This window comes from Entelurus aequoreus, linkage group LG19 (genome assembly GCF_033978785.1).
Source record: "Entelurus aequoreus isolate RoL-2023_Sb linkage group LG19, RoL_Eaeq_v1.1, whole genome shotgun sequence".
Taxonomy (NCBI): domain Eukaryota; kingdom Metazoa; phylum Chordata; class Actinopteri; order Syngnathiformes; family Syngnathidae; genus Entelurus; species Entelurus aequoreus.
This window is the reverse complement of record NC_084749.1, coordinates 35,794,260-35,819,388: the sequence shown is the minus strand read 5'-3', so window position 1 is coordinate 35,819,388 and position 25,129 is coordinate 35,794,260. Positions and strand designations below refer to the sequence as shown.

The 25,129-nt window shown below is 40.1% G+C and overlaps 1 protein-coding gene across 3 annotated transcripts in view; it reads right to left on the bottom strand.

Moving 5' to 3' along the window:
- The window catches only part of dennd1b (DENN/MADD domain containing 1B), a 324,363-nt gene that overhangs the window by 187,584 nt on the left and 111,650 nt on the right, over positions 1-25,129 (bottom strand). For all 3 annotated transcript variants that reach the window (XM_062028406.1, XM_062028407.1, XM_062028409.1), the window contains one exon: positions 1-25. This exon is cut by the window's left edge and continues 25 nt beyond it. In XM_062028406.1, coding sequence (XP_061884390.1) covers positions 1-25 — 25 coding nt within the window. The remainder of the gene's footprint in view (positions 26-25,129) is intronic.

The following is a 25,129-nucleotide window of genomic DNA, read 5'->3' as shown; positions in this document are numbered from 1 at the left end:
ACTTTGGTATCGTATGAAGAACGTCCTAGGAGAGCAAAACAGGCACATACAATTTAGAGACATCCATATCAAAAAGACAAAAATCAACAAATAATGTATTTAATAACAACACTCCTAGGGACTAACTATCAAGTGGCAGTGGAAAATGAGGATTAATGTTAACCACTATTGATAACAATCTGACAACAGTGGCGCTTAAATGCACTTAATCCAAATGAATGGGCTGTATCAACCGCTTCACGTGGCTAAACAAAGTGGAAATGGGCTCTTTTCTCCACAGATAGGCAGGGACCCTTAGACCACAGCTTGAATAATTAGCAGTTAATAAGTTCATCGATTATGGGGTGCCAAAGGGAGATGAAAGGATGAAGGAAAAGAAAGAAAGAAAGAGAGAAGACACAGTGCCGAGGCTACGGTGGTGGCAGATTGTAGCGACAATGGGATAAGCAGCTCAGAGGGGTTAAGAGGTATGGGGGTGCGGGGGGGCACAAGCCTTCGGGGCTTTACCTCCCAACACCTCCCTTGTGGGTTGGAAGGGGAAGAAGGGAGGGTCTGGTCTCTCTTCAAGTAAGGTGGGAGAGGGGAGTGGGGGGGCGTCTTTTTTACCGGCAGCATATGGATTCAGACAGGGAGCAGGAACAGAGCAGAGCACCATATGGGTGAGCCACTCCAGACCAGCCACGCTTGGTCTGTCTGACTCTATCTGTCCCTCGGTCTCTGCTCTCCTCGCCCAGAAAAAGGTGCCGGGCAGTGGGTCCTTTCTGCAGTCTGTCTCACAACTCGTCTACCTCTCTTTCAGCTATGGCCAAACTCCGACTAATCCTGGTGATGGTCTCTGCCAGGGATATTAAAATGAAATTGCTTTGGGGGCCGGACTTCTCCCTTCATGATTAGTCTCATTTTGTATTCCGCAACACCAGCGTCCTCTACAGTAGACATTTCATTTTGGTCTATTTATTTTGTCAGAGTTACAGGAGTGCTCTGCTGTGCTGTTAGGGACCTTCTGTCCAACAGCTAGTCAAAGATCATCTCTATGGCAGCACTCAAGTGTTTTTAAGAATCTGTTGCAAAAATGTGAGTCTCTTACAAGTTTTACTAACTAAACACAGGCCACCAGTTGAATAGACCAAATGACGAAAAAGAGAGGACCTAAAATCGAACCTTGAGAAACAGTAGCAGTACAGGGATGCAACAATATGACCATTTCATATCATGGTGACCATTATTATCGCGGTATGTGCTCTAAAATTACTTAAACACATTCTGAAATATTGGTTATTTTCCATCCATCCATTTTCTACCACTTGCGGGGGGTGCTGGAGCCTATCCCAGCTGCATTCGGGCGGTAGGCGGGGTACACCCTGGACAAGTCGCCACCTCATTATTTTTTAAATAACTATGCAACTGGGAATAGGTTGATTGGCAACACTAAATTGGCCCTGGTGTGTGAATGTGAGTGTGAATGTTTTTACCCCACTTTCCGCCCGAATACAGCAGGAATAGGGATAAAATAAAAAATAAAAAAACACACTATTTAGCACGTTTTGTGTTTCTTATGCTTCACTAATAGTGTTTTAGTCTTAGTATTTTATTGATTTCAATGGCTAAGCTTGTATTGTTTTAATATTGGTTTGTACTGCGGCACTTTAGGATTTATTTAAATAAAAATTGCATAACAAATCAAATCTATTATTTATTATTTCTGGCGAGCTGTGGCATCCTACTCTGTTCAGCACTCCTTGAACGCAACACAAAAAAAACCTCTTCTCATATTGCTCAGAGGTTGTAGGTTCAATGTGCACAATTGAATACCTTAGTTGCTTACACAGTAATGTCTTTATTTTCGTTTAGATTGGGCTATATTGTTGCTGAATGAGGAAATAGTTTAATCAAAATGCAGTTATCAACAACGCTTTTTTCGATGTTTTATTTAAAATGGTAATACTAATTGTCGGGAGTTTTACCGCACTTATCATTATTGCCGTCTATCGTTACATCCTTACTAGTATAACTAAAGAAGTTGAACAAATGAATACTGACTGCATATGACATAAACAAGCTACAGCAGCACCTTAATTACATAAATCACCTTAAGGGCAAAAAAACGTGTCAATGCCTTGTAGAATGCCTCAGTTAAGTAAATCACAAGCTTGGACCCTAGTGTTCTATGTTTGCTAGTAAGGTCAAAATGTCACTGCCAGTGCATTTACAGCAGGGGTGCCAGTCGATCGCGGAGGGTGTGGCAGTCGATCGCTAGCCAGGTTTTTTTTTTTTTTAAGTCTTAAAAATTAGCGATCATCAACCTTCACTATGACGTCACTTTCGTCACTTAATTGACATTCGACCGAGGATCTTCTGAGATGACGCTGGGTGCTGTGAACTCAGTCTTCAGAAAAAAAACACTGACAGGAAGGTGAGAAACATTTTTTTTATTTCAGCAGACTGTCGCGCCGCACCTGCCGTCAAAAGCCTAAAGACCGACCGCACAGTTCCTGTCTTCACAATAAAAGTGCTGCTACATCCTGCCTGCGCTAACAAAACAAGAGTCTCAGAAAGCTACCGCACACAAGTTAGCAAGTTACAGAGTTTGCCTTCAATGTATTTTGGAAAGTTATTTTTAAAAAAATATGGAAGCTGGACAAATAAGATGCTAAAAACCAACCACTTCCATGTGATATTAGACAGAAAGGAGGACATTTCTTTCTCCTCCACAATGTAAATTCAAAAATGTGGAAGTTACCAGCACTCCTGTGAACCCTGTTTAGTTCCAATCAATGTAAGTCATCAGAATCAGGTAATACACCAACTTATATTCTTGTCTTCATGAAAGAAAGGAATCTATATGTTATGGTTTGAGTTTATTTCGAACATCCATAGAATTACAACATGTTACATGTGTTAAACATGCTTGTATTTTTATTAAACACTTAAAATGTTACCAAAAAATGTCTGTTTCATAAATAAATATAAATTATAAATAAATAAATAAAAAATACATTAAAAAAAAAATATATATATATATATATATATATATATATATATATATATATATATATATATATATATATATATATATATATATATATATATATATATATATACCGTAATTTCCGGACTATAAGCCGCTACTTTTCCCCCTCGTTCTGGTCCCTGCGGCTTATACAAGGGTGCGGCTTATTTACGGCCTGTTCTTCTCCGACACCGACGAAGAGGATTTCGGTGGTTTTAGTACGCAGGAGGAAGACGATGACACAATGATTAAAGACTGACTTTTCATATACCGGTATGCTGGTTATTTTGATAACGTACAGGCGAGCACTTTGGATTACTTTGCACCGTTGTATTATTTGTACTCTGCACGAATGCTGTTCGCCATGTCAAAGATGTGAAAGTTTGATTGAACGATTGAAAGATTTATTGTTAATAAATGGGACGCTTTGCGTTCCCAAACAGTCATCTCTGTCCCGACAATCCCCTCCGTGGTAGCAGGAACCCCTATATACTACGGTAATTACACATCAAAACCCTGCGGCTTATAGTCGGGTGCGGCTTATATATGGAGCAATCTGTATTTTCCCCTAAATTTAGCTGGTGCGGCTTATAGTCAGGTGCGGCTTATAGTCCGGAAATTACGGTATATATATATATACACATGTGTATAAATATATTAATATACATATAAATACAATATATACATATATATAAATAAAAAAATAAACAAAAAATAAATATATAAACAAATAAATTAATAAATAAATAAATATATATTTACATATATATACATACAAATATATATACACATACATACAAACATATATACACATACACACACATATATATATATATATATATATATATATATATATATATATATATATATATATATATATATATATATATATATATATATATATATATAAATATAAAGACCTACTCAGTGGCCAGGCTTGTAGGGATGACTAGAGTGTCCGCCCTGAGATCGGTAGGTTGTGAGTTCAAACCCCGGCCGAGTCATACCAAAGACTATAAAAATAGGACCCATTACCTTCCTGCTTGGCACTCAGCATCAAGGGTTGGAATTGGGGGTTAAATCACCAAAAAATATTCCCGGGCGCAGCCATCGCTGCTGCTCACTGCTCCCCTCACCTCCCAGGGCGTGATCAAGGGTGATGGGTCAAATGCAGAGAATAATTTCGCCACACCTAGTGTGTGTGTGACAATCATTGGTACTTTAACTTAACTTAACTTTAAGATGAGGTAGATCACCTGGACTTGGTCATTTGAAAAGTAGCTTGCCTACTGAAAAAGTGAGGCCACCACTGTTTGTCTATACTATAGAAGTACTCTCGTGTTTTTAGGAGTTTGCTGCTAAGAGTTTTGAACTGTGGCCGGTATGGTCTTATTCCAGGCGCGGATTTGGCCCCCGGGCCGCCAGTTGAAAAGCACTGGTGTATGCTCTGGCCTCACTCGCTGTCGCTCTTTATCTTGCCATGCCTGCCAAGCACAGCCACTGGGTCCAAGGCCTGTCTCTTGTTTTTTGTTTTTTTGATCGGAGACATCCGAGCTCAGAGTCGGGCTGCTCCTCTGCCATCGCTCACTCAATCTGTCTCCCAGTACCAGCCCCCAGGTTGGGTGTCTGCTGCGTCTGCTGCCTACTGTTGCTAAGACCTCGCCGTGGGGATCAGTCACTGATCCTCCAACGAATCCCCCCACCCCCCTTTATCAAAACATAAAGCTGCCACCCCAGCACAACACAAGCATTGTCACAGACAAACAAGCAACAGTAACAATGAGCTATGACAGAAAAGGGGGGTGAGGGTGTGCATTTGAGTGTAGGATGTATGTGAATTCCTGCCTGCTTCAAGGACTTTGCTTTCATGGATGGGGGGTTAAGCATGTACATTTGTATCAGCGTACATGTTCGGGAGTGTGGGTGGCTGAGTTTGACTTGCCTATATAGTATTTGCGTGTTCACATGCCCTAATATGGGGGGGGGGGGGGGGGGGGGGTGTCGGTGGAAGTAGCTGTTTTTCAGAATCTGTGATAGAATTGAGAAGTCAACAAAGACAGAGGGCTGGGTGGCAGAGGAGGTCTGTGTGTGTGTGTGTGTGTGTGTGTGTGTGTGTGTGTGTGTGTGTGTGTGTGTGTGTGTGTGTGTGTGTGTGTGTGTGTGTGTGTGTGTGTGTGTGTGTGTGTGTGTGTGTGTGTGTGTGTGGGGAGGGAGTCTCCTTCTGTGTGTGTGTTCATGTGCGTGACTGTGTCTTGGCGTGTGCGGCTGTAAAACTGTCACACACATCAGAGCTGCCATCGCTGTGCGCGTCTGCTACTATTATTAACCACTATGTACGCACACCAATATGTTCCAGAGAGCCTTCCTTGGCGCGCTGCATATGGTACACAAATCCAAACACACACACTGGGACTCGCTTTGCCTGCAAATAAAAACATTTGACTTGCCAGATTTGAGAGTTGTCACAGCCCCGCCCACATCAGGTATCTGCGCTTGAGTGACAGTCGAGGGACTGCCGAGACTCTGATCTCATACAGGACCATCGGGAATGTGCGTGCTTGTACGTGTGAATAATGTGACATACAAACAGCAGACGTGTGCTATATATATATTTCTAAGGGCAATGCAACATATAAGATTGCCATCCTGCTATATTGATATCATATATTGTGAAGACATTTGCAGTCTTCTGTCTTTAGCCATCAAACAAACTGGCTATCTTATCCTGCTGAGAAAGTTCTTAGAATGAAGCCTTCTTCTCTATCCACCAGTGCTTGATGATATATTCAAGGATTTAACATAGGACTATTTTCACGTGTGTCACTTCCGAGAATGGACATTTGCAGAAATACAGCATTCTTAAGAATTAGGAAAAAAATCAATTAATCATTAGCTTTTCAAATTAATATTGTGTGAGTACAAAGTGGGCTGATATTACGCACTAGAGCACCAGACTACAAGTGACCACACACTACAGGAGCATGTTTCGAAGGCAAACTTAATTGTACCCTTGTCTGGCTGATTCCACATTGTGAAATCAGTTCTATATTTTAATTGATTGGCATATGTTTCAAGCACCAAATAACCCATAATTGATAATTAATCTAAACTAAACACACAGGCACCAGCTCAAGTGTCATTATTTATAGTTCTGTGTTGTACTTAGGGATCCAACTAACAATTATTTAAATAGTCGATGATTTTTTTTTTTATTAGTCGACTATTATTACGATTATTGCTTATGATCTGGTATACAACCTACTCAGTGGCTTAGTGGTTAGAGTGTTCGCCCTGAGATCAGTAGATTGTGAGTTCAAACCCCGAGTCATACTAAAGACTATAAAAATGGAACCCATTACCTCCCTGCCTGGCACTCAGCATCAAGGGTTGGAATTGGGGTTTAAATCACCAAAAATTATTCCCGAGCGCGGCTACCGCTACTGCCCACTGCTCCCCTCACCTCCCAGAAGGTGAACAAAGGGGTGGGTCAAATGCAGAGGACACATTTCACCACACCTAGTGTGTGTGACAATCATTGGTACTTTCACTTTAACACATTTGAGTTTGACGTTGAGTCCGCAACTTGATTTCAACTACGACTGAGAAACAAATTATTTTAATTTTAATACACAAAATATATCACGAAAGTGTAAATAAACCAACAGACTGTCCTGTGAACATAACATTCAGTGCAAAAATATTTTTATCCAGTACTGTTGGGGTTATTTAGGTTACATTTAGGTACATTCCTGGCTGTCTATCAATTAAAATTGTATTAAAGGCCTACTGAAACCCACTACTACCGACCACGCAGTCTGATAGTTTATATATAAGTGATGAAATCTTAACATTGCAACACATGCCAATACGGGCGGGTTAGATGAGTAAAGTGCAATTTTAAATTTCCGCGAAATATTCTGTCTCGGTATTATTGTGGCCAGCTATTAAGTCGTCTGGTTTTCATCGCAAGATTCCACAGTATTCTGGACATCTGTGTTGGTGAATCTTTTGCAATTTGTTTAATGAACAATGAAGACAGCAAAGAAGAAAGCTGTAGGTGGAATCGGTGTATTAGCGGCTGGCTACAGCAACACAACCAGGAGGACTTGTTGAGTTGGATAGCAGACACGCCACCGTGAGTACAGCATTGGCTTCCAAACATTTGATGCTTGCCGTACGTGTGTGCCGCGCTATGTGCATGTCACTTACGTAACTTTGGGGAAATATATGTGCTGTATGAACTTTGGGGAGGTGAACGGTACTTTGGGCTGTGGGATTGAGTGTGTTGTGCGGTGTTTGATTTGTATTGGTGGGTTATATGGACGGGAGGGGGGAGGTGTTTGTTATGCGTATTAATTTGTGGCATATTAAATATAAGCCTGGTTGTGTTGTGGCTAATAGAGTATATATATGTCTTGTGTTTATTTATGTTTTAGTCATTCCCAGCTGAATATCAGGTCCCACCCGCCTCTCACAGCATCTTCCCTATCTGAATCGCTTCCACTGCCCTCTAATCCTTCACTCTCACTTTCCTCATCCACGAATCTTTCATCCTCGCTCAAATTAATGGGGTAATCGTCGCTTTCTCGGTCCGAATCGCTCTCGCTGCTGGTGGCCATGATTGTAAACAATGTGTAGATGTGAGGCGCTCCACAACCTGTGATGTCACGCTACTTCCGGTAAAGGCAAGGCTTTTTTTATGTCAGTGACCAAAGTTGCAGACTTTATCGTCAATGTTCTCTACTAAATCTTTTCAGCAAAAATATAGCAATATCGCGAAATGATCAAGTATGACACATAGAATGGACCTGCTATTTCCCGTTTAAATAAGAAAATTTCATTTCAGTAGGACTTTAAGCATCTAGTCGACAATGACAATGTCAGTGAATTTTCATAATGGATGTTGTCGATTATGTCGTCTAATCGTTGCAACCCTAACAGCCACTCTTCTGGACTTACCAGACTACTATTATGTTTGACACAACAAGTGTTCAGCAAATAAATATGGTGTTCTTCTAATAAACATTTCCGTTTTAACCAAACATTGTTTTCTTCTCTATCTGTTTGTAATGGCTGCATATATATATATATATATATATATGATATATTATATATATATATATATATATATATATATATATATATATATATATATATATATATTGCCAGTCACAATTAGCTTGTACTCAGCTGGGGAAAAAAGTGTGTATATACTTATTATGTCATCAATTTATGAAATATTATGAACTGTTACAAGCGTATTCAATAATCATGCTAATATAAAAAATGCAACTTAATAGAATGTGGGGATAAAAAAGGCATCCGGTGCTATCGGACGGGGCGGAAGTGGAAATTTACGTCACACACCACCTGGAGCACCTGTCAGGCCAAAGCGTTTTGCTACGGAGCCACTGCATGGAACAAATCCTCATTGTTGACCGTTTTTGTGGATTAACCATTGGCCTGTGGAGAACTGGGACGAACAGAGACTCTTCCCCAGGAGGTCTTGAGTTGGGATGCGCGGTACCGTGAGTAGCTGCGGCTTCCAACATTTAATCGCTTGCCGTACGTGCATGACCGCTATGTGCATGTCACGTACGTAACTTTGGGGGGAATATATGTGCTGTATTAGCTTTGGGGAGGTGATCTGCACTTTGGCTGTGGGATTGAGTGTGTTGTGCAGGTGTTTGATTTGTATTGGCGGGTTATATAGACGGGAGGGGGGAGATGTTTGTTATGTGGGATTCATTTGTGGGATATTTGATCGTGTTGTGGCTAATAGTTATATATGTCTTGTGTTTATTTAGTGTTAAACTTGTCCCCAGCGGAATATCAGGTCCCACCCGTGACTCCTTAAGTTGCGTAGTGGCAGCGACACCCGGACAACGTGGGTGTGTTTGTTACATGTTTGTGGTGTATTTCAAACTTACACGCGCATTACTACTCCTTTTTGCTTCCCCTGCTTCACCTGCGCACCGAGTGTTGAATGCACAAAGACAGGTGTTCCGCCACGGTATTTCACAGTGCAGTAAGACTCCACCAGTAAGAGCACTCACGTACATATACCACCCTGTTTGCCTTTTTTCCCCCAGACAACAGAAAAAGAGGCAGTTAATATATTTGTAGCTTTGCACAGAATGTGGCGGAGGGAGTGAGGGAGGAATGTGCTGCTAGCTTGGCAGACGGTGCTGTGCGTCTGTGCTGTTTATCATGAGTAGAGACAGGGGTATCACTCAGTGAGACAGAATGCTCTGGGATCCCCCAATGGACCATCACTACACCACAACACTACAACAGCAGCCCTGTGCAGCTTCGCATCATGCCCCTGCAGAATAGCACGGTACAACAGGGAAGAGCAACAACATTACAGCACAGGGACAGTCTTAGTTTGCTTAAAAATAGGCCTAAACTTAATATATATTCTCACTCAGCCTACTTTATTTTAAGAGTGACTGTGGTTGGTGAAAAAGGCAGACACAAACTACTGGGGGATATTAGCCAAGTATAGCTGTTTCAAACATATACATTGTCACCCCTGCTATAAAATGAAGAAAACCAGCTTAAAAAAAGTGCATACCAAAAGAGAGCTAGTTGAAAAAAAAAGTGTTATGTAAAAGTAGTTCATAGTCGACTCAACATCATCAGTCTTGGTGTTTCCTTTTGGGTGTGAACTTCATAAGCAGTATTCACTTCCCATATGCTTTTAAATACAGATGAGGGAAGAGGACGGTAAAGAAATGTGAATGCAACGAGTGTGCGAATAAGACCAGAGTGAGACGAAAAACGCTGAAAATAAGATGGAGGTGAAAAGAGGAAGACTGAGGGAGAGACAGAGACAAAGTGAATGCCATAAGAAACGGAGCGATGGAAAGTTATTCAGTGTGCGGACACAGTGGCCAAGGAAGTCAGTTCATGCCCCTTTCCCCATGCAGCAAGGACTCGTCCCTTGGGGGACTCAGACTTTAAGCCTCTGCCCTGCTTTATATTCCCCTGGCTACTGCAGCCAGATCAATCTAGCTGGCTGCCCGACGGAACTCAACCTAGTTCAGGGCAGCTCGGCCTCTAGAGTCGGTAATACAAAGAACTTGGTTTAAGCAGGAATTGAGTTGAACTACTTGTCAACATACAATTTCTAAACCAATATTTGAAACAACCTTTTAACACACATATAAACATACGTTAGGCCTTAACTAGAATCTGCACGTATTTCCCAGCAATGTGTGGTTGTTCTGTGGGGAACGTTTGAGTGAGCCCTACATCTGCTTTTATTTTTGTCATTTGTTTTATTGTTTCCCGGCAGTGCAACTTTTGCTGCAAAGAGCTGTGTGTGCACTACTGCACACAAAAAAGACATTACTTAATATAATGTAGCCAATATGTCCAAAGTAATACTTCCAATATGCTTTTACTAATACATAAATCATATGCAAATCAATAAAAGCTGGAAAAGCAATTGAATCCTAATAAAGTTTGACAATAGTATGTCGTATGTCTGAGCCACTCGATAACTTGAGATTGGTTGCAGACAACCACATTATATCCCACTGGGCATCTTCCACTTAAAAGTATAACATTTAAAAATAGTTCTGTCTCTCACAAAAGTGAGTACACACATTTCAGCAACCAATGTGTGTGTGTGTGTGGGGGGGAGGGGGGGGGAGAGAACGGGAAGGGTGTATATTGTAGCGTCCCGGAAGAGTTAGTGCTGCAAGGGGTTCTGGATATTTGTTCTGTTGTGTTTATGTTGTGTTACGGTGCGGATGTTCTCCCGAAATGTGTTTGTCATTCTTGTTTGGTGTGGGTTCACAGTGTGGCGCATGTTTGTAACAGTGTTAAAGTTGTTTATACGGTCACCCTCAGTGTGACCTGCATGGCTGTTGACCTAGTATGAATTGCATTCACTTGTGTGTGTGAAAAGCCGTAGGTATTATGTGATTGGACCGGCACGCAAAGGCAGTGCCTTTAAGGTTTATTGGCGCTCTGTACTTCTCCCTACGTCCGTGTACCACTACGTACAGTGCCGTTTTAAAAAGTCATGAATTTTACTTTTTGAAACCGATACCGATAATTTCCGATATTACATTTTAAAAAATTTATCGGTCGATAATATCGGGCATCTGTAGTTAGAACTATACGTTACTTTTCATTACAAGTGGCAACAGCGGAGGATGCATGTGCATGTATGAGCCAGTCTGCCCTACATTAAAGGCCTACTAAAATGCGATTTTCTTATTCAAACGGGGATAGCAGGTCCATTCTATGTGTCATACTTGATCATTTCGCAATATTGCCATATTTTTGCTGAAAGGATTTACTAGAGAACATCGACGATAAAGTTTGCAACTTTTGGTCGCTGATAAAAAAGCCTTGCCTGTACCGGAAGTAGCAGACGATATGCGCGTGACGTCACCGGTTGTGGAGCTCCTCACATCTGCACATTGTTTACAGTCATTGCCACCAGCAGCGAGAGCGATTCGGACCGAGAAAGCGACGATTTCTCCATTAATTTGAGCGAGGATGAAATATTTGTGGATGAGGAAAGTGAGAGTGAAGGACTAGAGGGCAGTGGAAGCGATTCAGATAGGGAAGATGCTGTGAGAGGCGGGTGGGACCTGATATTCAGCTGGGAATGACTAAAACAGTAAATAAACACAAGACATATATATACTCTATTAGCCACAACACAACCAGGCTTATATTTAATATGCCACAAATTAATCCCGCATAACAAACACCTCCCCCCTCCCGTCCATATAACCCGCCAATACAAATCAAACACCCGCACAACACACTCAATCCCACAGCCCAAAGTACCGTTCACCTCCCCAAAGTTCATACAGCACATATATTTCCCCAAAGTCCCCAAAGTTACATACGTGACATGCACATAGCGGCACGCACGTACGGGCAAGCGATCAAATGTTTGGAAGCCGCAGCTGCATACTCACGGTACCGCGTCTGCGTATCCAACTCAAAGTCCTCCTGGTAAGAGTCTCTGTTGTCCCAGTTCTCTACAGGCCAATGGTAAAGCTTGACTGTCATCTTTCGGGAATGTAAACAATGAAACATCGGCTGTGTTTGTGTTGCTGCAGCCGGCCGAAATACACCGCTTCCCACCTACAGCTTTCTTCTTTGCTGTCTCCATTGTTCATTGAACAAATTGCAAAAGATTCACCAACACAGATGTCCAGAATACTGTGGAATTTTGCGATGAAAACAGACGACTTAATAGCTGGCCACAATGGTGTCCCAAAATGTCGGCTACAATCCGTGACGTCATGCGCAGACGTCATCATACCGAGACGTTTTCAGCAGGATATATCGCGCGAAATTTAAAATTGCACTTTATTAAGCTAACTCGGTCGTATTGGCATGTGTTGCAATGTTAAGATTTCATCATTGATATATAAACTATCAGACTGCGTGGTCGGTAGTGGTGGGTTTCAGTAGGCCTTTAAGAGGATAGAGAAAAAGAAGGGGCTTATTGACTGCACCGTCAAACTACAATAGCCGATTTGCGCAAAGACCTTTGGGTAAATTTCTACCATATATGGAGACATCCGCTGCTGTCACAGGGCAGAAAACGTTGCAGGAGAGACCAAATTCCAAATAGCTTGTTTGGATGAAGTATGACAGAAAGCAAGATTGTTTTATAAATAACCTGTAACGCCGCCGTGGTTTTATTTAATTTTTTTAGGATTTATGGGGATACCATAAACATAAAAGAAAGTACCATCAGGTAAGACTTCTAAAGATGATTAAAAAACGCTTGAAAAATGTGGCTAATGGGAGTCACCATTGTAGCCTTCAAAGCCCTCTAAAATAAACTTCAAAACCCTCCATCAACATTGTATATACACACTGCAAGTATAGACAGTATGTAATGTAGTAACAGACGCGTTCATAACAATACGTAATATGTACAACATTTACTGTATTTCGGTAATTTTAAGCATTGCCAGAACTTCTTTCCTCAGTATATTTCTTTTCTTTTCCATAGCAACGCACTTCCGACTTCCGGCAACAAACACGTGTGTGGTTTATAATCATGGTAGACTTGGTAACAGACAACGAAAACCACTATTTTTTAATATATGGAGGATGAACAACTGTTTATAGAAGCGAACACAAAGGGAGGTTGAAACATTGGAGCAGACGGAAGCCAAGAGAGTCTGAAGCGGCGTGACTCGACGCTGCAAATGTGGAACTTGGAGCCAAGCTATGCTGACATAAATGGCGTGCTTACCCAAAATAAAACCAGAAAAAAACTTGACCACGAGAACAACTGTCCATTGAGTGAGTCACTACAATATTGATCATAATACATGCAGCACATCACCCTACAACTACTTTACATATGCTGTCAAGCTAGCTGTGTACAAACAAACATGAAATTTGCGCTAATACGTTACAATATGATTGTTCATGTTTTTCAGTCAGGAAGGATTGACATCCTATCGCATTGTGTTGTGCATTACAAACTCAAAACCCATTTAGCTGTTGATGCAGTAGCTAGCTTATGGCTAATGCTGTAGCATGCCATCGCAAGGCGATGTGTTGCCACACTCGAGAAAGTGTTCCTCCATGTTCGCTCTTACAATAACAATATCGCCACAGCCTGGTTATTATACAGGTTACACAACGTAAATTAAGTATTGTTGGCAGTTTTTGGATGCATTTTAAAGAGATTTAGAGGCAGAATGGATTGATCCCATTAGCTGGATTGCGAGCTACCTAGAACGAACCGATTATTACAAATTAGAATGCAAAAAAAAATATTTTAGTTTTCTTGACTCATAAGGATTGTAAGGTGTTCCCAGTCAAATTAGAGATAGCGCACATTCTCCAACAACTTAAGTACTATTGCCTCTATGTGCTTCTAAGGTTACAATGATTCCAGCCCCCCGGGAAAGTAAAACGTTACATTGCACTTGAAATTTGGATGCAGTTTACTGTACACCACACGTAATAAAATGATTTTAAAAAAACACTCTCAGAGAGCTATCAAATCTGTTCTGATCGCTTCAATCTGGAAACCTCCATTAAGATCATGATGAAAAGGACCTTAATGACACTTTGAATTAACTGTCAAAAATATAAATGCACAAAGTTATTCTCCTATGCTTGAGTGGAAGAGAAGTGTGCGACCACCACGGAAGGCGACCCCGAATATTAGTCGTGTTAAGACATCCTGGGACTAACAAACGCTCAATACATACCCCTGAGATCATCATTGAACTATGCCACCATTTCAAAGTAAAATAGGACTATCAATTGATTCGACATATTTTTTGACAGCTTATATCAATCAAACTGTCAGCTGTCACGCTCCCCACACGCGAAACAAAAAAGGCTTTAGAAAAATGTGTACTAAAGAGGGGACTTCACATTTTTGGGAATTTTGCTTACCATTCACAATCATTATGGGAGACAAGAAGACACTCATTTTTTTAATGGGGGGACGGGGGGTGCTTAAAGATGATAAAAAACGCTTTCAAGATGCGGCTAATTGGAGCCACTGTTGTAGCCTTCAAAGCCCTCTAAAACAATTTTGAAACCCTCCATCATTGTTTTAGATACATGCTGCATGTCTATTTATAATGTAGTAACAGACCATTCATAACAATACGTAATACAGTATGTACAATATTTACTAAAGATGTCCGATAATATCGGACTGCCGATATTATCGGCCAAAAAATGCTTTAAAATGTAATATCGGAAATGATCGGTATCGGTTTTCAAAAGTAAAATGTATGACTTTTTAAAACGCAGCTGTACGGAGTGGTACACGGACGTAGGGGGAAGTACAGAGCAGTTGCGTCTCACAGTCATACTTGCCAACCCTCCCGATTTTCCTGGGAGACTCCCGAATTTCAGTGCCCCTCTCGAAAATCTCCCAGGGCAACCATTCTCCCGAATTTCTCCCGATTTCCACCCAAACAACAATATTGGGGCCGTGCCTTAAAGGCACTGCTTTTGCGTGCCGGCCCAGTCACATAATATATACAGCTTTCCACACACATAAGTGAATGCAAGGCATACTTGGTCAACAGCCATACAGGTCACACTGAGGGTAGCCGTATTAACAACTTTAACACTGTTACAAATATGCGCCACACTGTGAACCCACACCAAACAAGAATGACAAACACATTTCTGGAGAACATTCGCACCGTAACACAACATAAACACAACAGAACAAATACCCAGAACCCCTTGCAGCACTAACTCTTCCGGGACGCTACAATATACACCCCCCGCTACCTCCTACCCCCCACACCTAAACCTTGCCCCCCCGTCCCCAACCCCGCCCACCTCAACCTCCTCATGCTCTCTCAGGGAGAGCATATCCCAAATTCCAAGCTGCTGTTTTGAGGCATGTTAAAAAAAAAAAAATGTTCCATAACTTGAGTTGATTTATTTTGGATATTCTGATATTGTCCAACTCTTGATTACCGATTCCGATATCAACCGATACCGATATATACAGTTGTGCAATTAACACATTATTATGCCTAATTTTGTTGTGATGCCCCGCTGGATGCATTAAACAATGCAACAAGGTTTTCCAAAATAAATCAACTCAAGTTATGGAAAAAAGTGCCAACATGGCACTGCCATATTTATCATTGAAGTCACAAAGTGCATTATTTTTTTTAACATGCCTCAAAACTGCAGCTTGGAATTTGGGACATGCTCTCCCTGAGAGAGCATGAGGAGGTTGAGGTGGGCGGGGTAGGGGGGAGGGGGTTGAGGTGGGGGCGGTAGGGGGTTGCGGGGGGTGTATATTGTAGCGTCCCGGAAGAGTTAGTGCTGCAAGGGGTTCTGGGTATTTGTTCTGTTATGTTTATGTTGTGTTACGGTGCGGATGTTCTCCTGAAATGTTTTTGTCATTCTTGTTTGGTGTGGGTTCACAGTGTGGCGCATATTTGTAACAGTGTTAAAGTTGTTTATACGGCCACCCTCAGTGTGACCTGTATGGCTGTTGACCAAGTATGCCTTGCATTCACTTGTGTGTTTGAAAAGCCGTAGATATTATGCGATTGGGCCGGCACACAAAGGCAGTGCCTTTAAGGTTTATTGGCGCTCTGTACTTCTCCCTACGTCCGTGTACCACTCCGCACAGCGGCATTTTAAAAAGTCATAAATTTTACTTTTTGAAACAGATACCGATAATTTCCGAACCGATACCGATCATTTCCGATATTACATTTTAAAGCATTCATCGTCCGATAATATCGTCCGATAATATCGGCAGCCCGATAATATCGGACATCTCTACTTACAATGGAGCCTATGGGAGTCGCCTTTAAAGCCTTTAAAAACATCCAAACACCTCCATGAAGTTTTTATGTACATAATGCAAGTATAAATGTAATGTAGTAACCCGCACATTTATAATAACATTTAATATTTACGTATTTTGATCATTTTAAACATAAGTGGCGCATTAATCTCAAAAAGGCATCACGTTTGCTCTTTTTTTTTCTTTATCACTGAATATTACTCACTGCAGACTTCATGAGAGCCAACAAACATAATAACACATCACTTACTGTACAAGGTCTGCAGCCATTAGGAAGCCGACTGCTATGATGCTCATCCATTTAGATGAAGATTTGACTCGTAATCTTCACGAAGGAAAGTGGGGTGGAACCAAGTGTCTTTTCGTGTCGTTCTCGCCATTACCGGGTCTAAATTGGCTGACAAAGTGTACCAACTTGTCGGATTACGTCCTCGTTGTTCTACTATCCAGGTGAGAGAGATGATTTATGAGCTACAATAAAGTTTGACGAGCAAGGAAACGGAGAAGCAGCTGATCAGTCGATCATGTCAACATTGACACGCAAACTTGTGATCAACGTGCCGCTACAAATAGTTTGTCTGCGTTAGCGCTTACCGTATTTTTCGGACTATAAGTCGCAGTTTTTTTCATAGTTTGGCCGGGGGTGCGATTTATACTCAGGAGCGACTTATGTGTGAAATTATTAACACATTACCGTAAAATATTAATTAATATTATTTAGCTCATTCACGTAAGAGACTAGACGTATAAGATTTCATGGGATTTAGCGATTAGGAGTGACAGATTGTTTGGTAAACGTATAGCATGTTTTATATGTTATAGTTATTTGAATGACTCTTACCATAATATGTTACGTTAACATACCAGGCACGTTCTCAGTTGGTTATTTATGCGTCATATAACGTACACTTATTCAGCCTGTTGTTCACTATTCTTTATTTATTTTAAATTGCCTTTCAAATGTCTATGCTTGGTGTTGGGTTTTATCAAATAAATTTCCCCCAAAAATGCGACTTATACTCCAGTGCGACTTATATATGTTTTTTCCCTTCTTTATTATGCATTTTCGGCCGGTGCCACTTATACTCTGGAGCGATATATAGTCCGAAAAATACGGTATAATAACAATATCTGTTGTAACTTATGGGTTATATAGTTCATGTGTGATGATCATTCATAATTTGCATACTTGATTTAATTGCTGATAAACTAATCTAGTATTATTTACAGTTAAAAAGAGTTAAAAGGGAATTTATTTGATTTACACATGTATTTGATATTGATTATTTGAGAAACACTGACACTGAATTGAGTTGTTTTCTACTTCATAGCCAAACAAAGGGTTGAATAAAATACTGCATGTTCCACAATTCATTGCGGCAAACCGGATGTTAGAAAGACCGGGAGCAGGTGCATTGTGGTTGTTGAGATTGAGCATTACGAGCCTACGGGTGAATGAATGAAAGACAGATAACAAGATAAAAGGATCGTTTTGTACCGTTGTTTTCTTATATAAAGTACAACTTTATTTACACATTTTCGACGTCCTGTCCAATACTTTGATCGTAGTTAATCTACAATATCACTTATACTTGGTTAATATTCAAGTCATGACATGTAAATTGAGTATTATTGACGCTTTTTGGATGTTTTTATATTGGCTTTAATGGGCGGAAGGGAGGACCTCCCATTGGCTCCGCTGTAAGAAGACTTTTATTTATGTTTATTTATGAGTTAGAATGCATTAAAAAAAAATCAATCGTCTTGTCTTTCATAATGATTGTGAACGATAGACAAAATTCTCCAAAAAGTGCATTTTTGACAGAGTTTGGACAAAAGGAGGTGCCTCTGAAGCAGGAACAATTAGGTACTGATTCTATAATATTACGGACTCAGTCAGCAAGGCAACTAACATCAAACCATGGTCTTAACTCAGCCTTCCTTCACTCCTTCCTCCCTCTATCCCCCACTCACTGTCCTCTTTCACCTTCCTCCTAACCCCCAGGTCATCATCTCAAATCCCCCCTTCCTGCATACCCCACCTTTTCCTCACCCTAACCAACACCCGTTGTCCCCCTTTTGGCCCCCCCCTTTCCCAATTAGTCTGTCTGCGCACAGCAACCCATCCGATCCCTGCCCATCCTGCCAGTGTTGGTCCGCTCATCCAGTCCCTCTGGCTAACATGACAAAGAGGGAGCCTCAGTATTCAAAAAGACACTCTGCTTTCAAATGCCGAATGGTAGGGTCGACCTGGGTGCAGCTTTAAGCAAAATATTCAAATTCTCAGCCTTCCTTTTTTAAGAATTTGCATGGATATGCATTCATTTGCAATGTGTAAAGGCACAAGGACAGCTGAGCCTTAGTTTTAAAAAGACGGCAAAAAAAAAAAAAGCAAAATAAAAATGTACGATGGTATGAAATCTTGATGGGTAACTCTGGTACATCGAAACCACAATGGAGGGGAAAAAAGAATGAAACAGTAAAAAAAAATAACAATAATAATCGCAGAAACCGACATTAACGCTATTAGTTTAAAAAGGCAATGTTCTAAAACAGTGAAAAATACTTTTTTTGTTTCTTAGGAATACTCCAGACTGCACAAGACAGTTAGTGTAAATCCAACTATGAATGCTAAACTGAGAGAATTAAAGAATTGAAGTTCTAAGAAGATAATAAAATAAGTTGCAATCAAGTAAAATAGAATTAGGACAAGCACACTGGCAATTTTTTTTTAAATCATCCATCTTTTTATACCTTATTCATACATGGTTTATGGCTTAAGTTTATTTTTAACATGCATACAATTACAACATGATACATCACTATTTCCAGTGTATCTTTTCGACATGTTGGAAAAGGAGTAGGAAGAAGCAGATCTTATTTAATCCTACCCCTTTTACAATTCATAGCATTTGGTAAAACTTTTTTTCACTTCCTGTTCTCAATTTATTCACAATATACTCCATAAATAATAAAATACTAAAAATTATAATACTAATGAAAAAAAAAATTATAATAATAATTTGTGAAGTAAGTTGTATTTCATATAGCGAGATGTATAAGATCATCAATTGTTTAATACATTCAAAATGTTTATCATGATTCTTTTTCTTTGTACTTTGTAAACACTGAGTGTCAACAGTTTCTTAAACTGGATCATATTAGTATATTATTTGATTTCTTTACTTAATCCATCCTCGGGTAGCAGGTTATAGTTTGCTTTGTGCATAATTTTAGCTGTTTGCAAAATTCACTATATCGTTGAATTTCAATATTTTTGATTCAATAAATAAAAAGGTTTGAATGTTCTCTATATCCAACATTATGTATTATTTTAACTGACCTCTTTTGGAACCCGGTTAGTGAATGAAGTGCACGTTTGTAGTTATTTCCCCATATTTCTACACAATAACTCAGATATGGTAACACTAGCTAGCAGTAGAGAATACGGCGTGATTTTCGGTCCTACACATATTTATCTTTATTCATTATTGATGTATTTCATGCCACCTTATGTTGTATATTTCTATATGAGATTTCCTGTTCATTTTATCATCAATTACTACACCCATAATTTGTATTTCATTTACACTTTTTACATGGACTTAATGTTGCTAGTAAACACCTACAGATTTATGATATGATATAGAGCTGCACAATTAATCGACATCGAATCGTCATCGAAGGTTTGATTTAGTACGATAACGATCCTTTTTTGTTTGTTTGTTTATTTCTCTCAGCTGTCACCGGCATTTGAGTGACAGACATATTCGCCAATCAAAATTGTTGAGCCTCGCGTTATTCCGTCTCTGCTTCAAACAGGAAGAAAGATGTCTCACTCTGTGCATCGCTCTCAGCTCAGGAATAGCTAAATATGCGACAAACCGAGCAAGAGAGAGAGAGCTCGAATGTACGGTAGTGAAACTATATTAGAGAAAGCGAGTAATAACCTTTAACAGAAGTCTCTCTATCAGAGAGTAATCAGCTATGAACAGGAAATTAGCAAGTAGATGAATAAGGGCAGAGTCCATCCATCCATCCATTTTATACCAGAGTCTAGAAAGAGAATTATTACAAAGCGCAAGTACACTGAAAAAAATCTGAAATTATGCAATACATGATCCCATACGTCATCAGTATTTGTAACCTGTTCACGCTTTCTAAATGTGGGCTCTGAACCGAAGATGTCGTTGTGGCTTCAGCCCTTTGAGACACTTTTGATTTAGGGCTATATAAATAAACATTGATTGATTGATTGATTCATTACGATTTACAGTATATCCCAGCAAATTATTGCAATATACATTGTTCTCACAAAAGTCTGCAATATACAGTCGTGGTCAAAAGTTTACATACACTTGTGAAGGACATAATGTCATGGCTGTCTTGACTTTCCAATAATTTCTACAACTCTTATTTTTTTGTGATAGAGTGATTGGAGCACAACAACATTCATGAAGTTTAGTTCTTTTATGAATTTATTATGGGTCTACTGAAAATGTGACCAAATCTGCTGGGTCAAAAGTATACATACAGTAACATACATTATCAATTTTGGTGATGTAGAAAAGTTACAATCAAATCAAATCAGCTTCATGGCATGGCCTCTTAACTTCATGTGAGTGATTATGATTGACGACACCTGTTGACTTCTCTGAGCCCATTTAAATAGGGCTCATGTGATGCAGTCATTAGACTCGGTTACAAACGCGACAATGGGAAAGTCAAAGGAACTCAGCACAGATCTGAAAAAACTAATCATTGACTTGAACAAGTCAGGAAAGTCATTTGGAGCCATTTCAAAGCATCTTAAGGTCCCAAGAGCAACTGTGCAGACAATTGTTCGTAAGTATAAAGTGCATGGCACAGTTTTGTCACTGCCACGATCAGGAAGAAAACGCAAGCTATCACCTGCTGCTGAGAGAAAATTGGTCAGGATGATCAAGTGTCAACCGAGAACCACCAAAAAGCAGGTCTGCAATGAATTGGAAGCTGCTGGAACACAGGTGTCAGTGTCCACAGTCAAGCGTGTTTTGCATCGCCATGGACTGAGAGGCTACCATGCAAGAAGGAAGGAAGCCCTTGCTCCAGAAGCGACACCTTAAGGCTTTGGAGGAGAAAAGGTGAGGCCTTCAATCCCAGGAACACCATTCCTACCGTCAAGCATGGTGGTGGTAGTATTATGCTCTGGGCCTGTTTAGCTGTCAATGGAACTGGTACTTTACAGAGAGTAAATGGGACAATGAAAAAGGAGGATTACCTCCAAATTCTTCAGGACAACCTAAAATCATCAGCCCAGAGGTTTGTTCTGGGCGCAGTTGGGTGTTCCAACAGGACAATGACCCCAAACACGTCAAAAGTGGTAAAGGAATGGCTAAATCAGGTTAGAATTAAGGTTTTAGAATGGCATTCCCAAAGTCCTGACTTAAACCCCATTGAGAACATGTGGACAATGCTGAAGAAACAAGACCATGTCAGAAAACCAACAAATTTAGCTCAAGAAGCTTGCCAGAAGCTTGTGGATGTATACTTTTGACCCAGCAGATTTGGTCACATTTTTAGTAGACTCATAATAAATTCATAAAAGAATCAAACTTCATGAATGTTTTTTGTGACAAACAAGTATGTGCTCCAATCACTATCACAAAAAATAAGAGTTGTAGAAATGATTGGAAACTTAAGACAGCCATGACATTATGTCCTTCACAAGTGTATGTAAACTTTTGACCACGACTGTATATCCCAATATGGATTTTAGGCCATATCGCCAATCCCTACATTGGTTATTAAATTACAACCAACAATGGAAGGAAATGTTTTGGGTTTGATAACCTGGGTTTAAACGTCAAAGTTATGAAATGTATCCGTACTGAACCCAAACAAGCCTATGACCGTCCTGTTTTTTATTGTTTTTAGGTGAGGATCAATAAAAAAATTGGTTTCCCCACTTAACAACATGCATCAGCAATTGGAAAGACAAAGCAAGGAATACTTGTCTGAGCTCGTAGTTTCATACAGTACTTCCCATTGTGCCTTAATAATGATCAAATTAGGGCTGGGCGATATATCGAGTTTGTACGATATATCTTTAAACAAGATATGAATTAAGAAAATATAGTAATATTGATATAATTAATTTCATGTTAAAATGACCAAACGCTGCTTATTTGTTGTGTTCCTTGTTCTCCCCCGCTCCTCCTCCATGGGCTACTAAACCCCTCCACTTCCTCCTTTCAAGACGTGCTAGCATTTGTAAGAACACCCATGATTGGTTGGTTGTTTACCATGATGAGTCACGATTGGTTGAGATAAGGCCAATCAGAGGCAACATAGGGCAGGTCATGGAACCATGAAGGGAAATCACAACAGACATCCCAAATGACGACGAGAGAGTTGTAGAAGAGAAGAGGGAATATTCAAGCGGCCGATTCATGTACTAAAATAAACTAGTGGAAGATGGCAGGGGGATTCTCTTCCTTAGATTTTTCTTTTAGCGATGTAGACGACGTCCAGGAAACCCACAATGCGTCTACTAGGCCACATTTGGACAAATGTATGTGTCTGGATAAAACAATGGCCAACATTTTAGTTGTAAGCCCATATCAAAACTGTTCTCGACATGGAAGAGGTGGAATACACATTTATGAACACACATGATTGTGGCAGACATGTGATGACTTTTGCTACAGTATTGTAAGTCTATTGTCAGTCTAAATGCTACATTTCTTTTTCATTGGTGTTTTACAACAAGAAAGTAGCTGACATTTTGAAACAAACAACAAGATCATAGTCGCACAATTAAGTCAAGTCACTTACTTGGCGCTGACCACAGACGTGTGGTATAGTACAGTGTATTTCAACCACTGTGCTGCGGCACACTAGTGTGCCGTGAGATACAGTCTGGTGTGCCGTGGGAGATTATCTAATTTCACCTATTTGGGTTAAAAATATTTTTTGCAAACCAGTAATTATAGTCTGCAAATAACGTGTTGTTGTTGAGTGTCGGTGTGTCTAGAGCTCGGCAGAGTAACCATGTAATACTCTTCAATATCAGTAGGTGGCAGCCGGTAGCTAATTGCTTTGTAGATGCGCGGGACGCAGCGTGCAGGTAATAAGGTGTCTAATGCTTAAACCACAAAATAAACAAAAAGTGAGTGCCCCTAAGAAAAGGCATTGAAGCTGAGGGAAGGCTATGCAGAACAAAACTAAAACTGAACTGGCTACAAACTAAACAAAAGCAGAATGCTGGACGACAGCAAAGACTTACTGTGTCCACAATGTACATCCGAACATGACATGAAAATCAACAATGTCCCCACAAAGAAGGATAAAAACAACTGAAATATTCTTGATCGCTAAAACAAAGTAGATGCGGGAAATATCGCTCAAAGGAAGACATGAAACTGCTACAGGAAAATACCAAAAAAAGAGAAAAAGCCACCAAAATAGAAGCGCAAGACAAGAACTAAAACACTACACACAGGAAAACAGCATAAAACTCTAAATAAGTCACGGCGTGATGTGACAGGTCGTGACAGTACACCTACTTTGAGACAAGAGCTATAGCGATGCATGCTTGGTTATGGTTTAAAGTCATATCCAACAATTGCGACAACGACTTTTTTACTGTCAACTGAGTTTCGTTTTTTAATGATTTCTGCCTCGTGGTGTGCCTCCGGATTTTTTCAGCGCATAAAATGTGCCTGGGCTCAAAAAAGGTTGAACAACACTGGTTTAGTAGGACCACAGAATCGTACGTGTATGACAGTCCATTAAATCGTTTACTGGGAATTAAAAAGTGCCTGCAAATTAATTTTTTATCCGAGTTTGATACATTTTGTATTATTTGCACAGCTATGTTATTTATTTTATGTAGAAAGAATATGTTTCTATTTTATTTATACATTCTTTGTTTTTCTATTTTATCTATGTTATGTAATTATGTGCTACTTAAACAGTTTATTTTCTGTGCTGTTAATACCCATCTTGACCAACTGGTTTAATAAAAGTGCCACTGACTGTTTACTGTACAGTTGTCATTCACTTCAATTTCAGTGAATTCTCAAAAGTGAATATCTTTATATAAATATTTTCACCGGAAAATATATCAAGATATATATCGAATATCGAGGTTAAGTAAAAATACATCGAGATATACTTCATCGTCCATATCGCCCAGCCCTAAATCAAACTACACAAAGCGTAATAAATATGTGAGGTAAGACAAAGACAGTGGGAGACACAGAAAGTAGATATGGCAGGGAATCCAGAATAAAAAGTAAGAATAGAACAATAGGCAGAGCCTCCTCTGGCCGTTGCAGACCACAGACCCTGCAGAGATTCTTTTCATTAGGCTTTAATAGTATGCTGCCGGCTTGCCATTCTGACCTGCACTCTGTGCCGGTAATAAGAACGGCCTTCAGAGCCGGACCAAAGCAACAGAGCTGCTTGAGAGGGGGGAAGGTGTAGGGAGAGATGGAAGAAAGATAGAGGAGCATATGAGCATGAGCCGATGTGGTGCACTTTCAAATTGACACTGGGCGGGAGTGTTACATTTTCACATTCTATACCCAAGCTGATCGGGGAGGGAAATGGGGGCGGAAGAGGGCATTTTGTCTTTCTAGAACTGATTAAATCCCTCCACAAGTGACCCCTTTGGTGCAGAGAGTCGGTGGCGACTGAAATTATTTTGGTTAACAGCATCCCATGTTGCCTATGTCCTTCTTCAGGAGGTGTTGAAGGTGGCAAATTGATCTTCTGCCCCCTTCAAACACTTTGCCAACACTTGACAGGTACATGAGTGTGCAAGC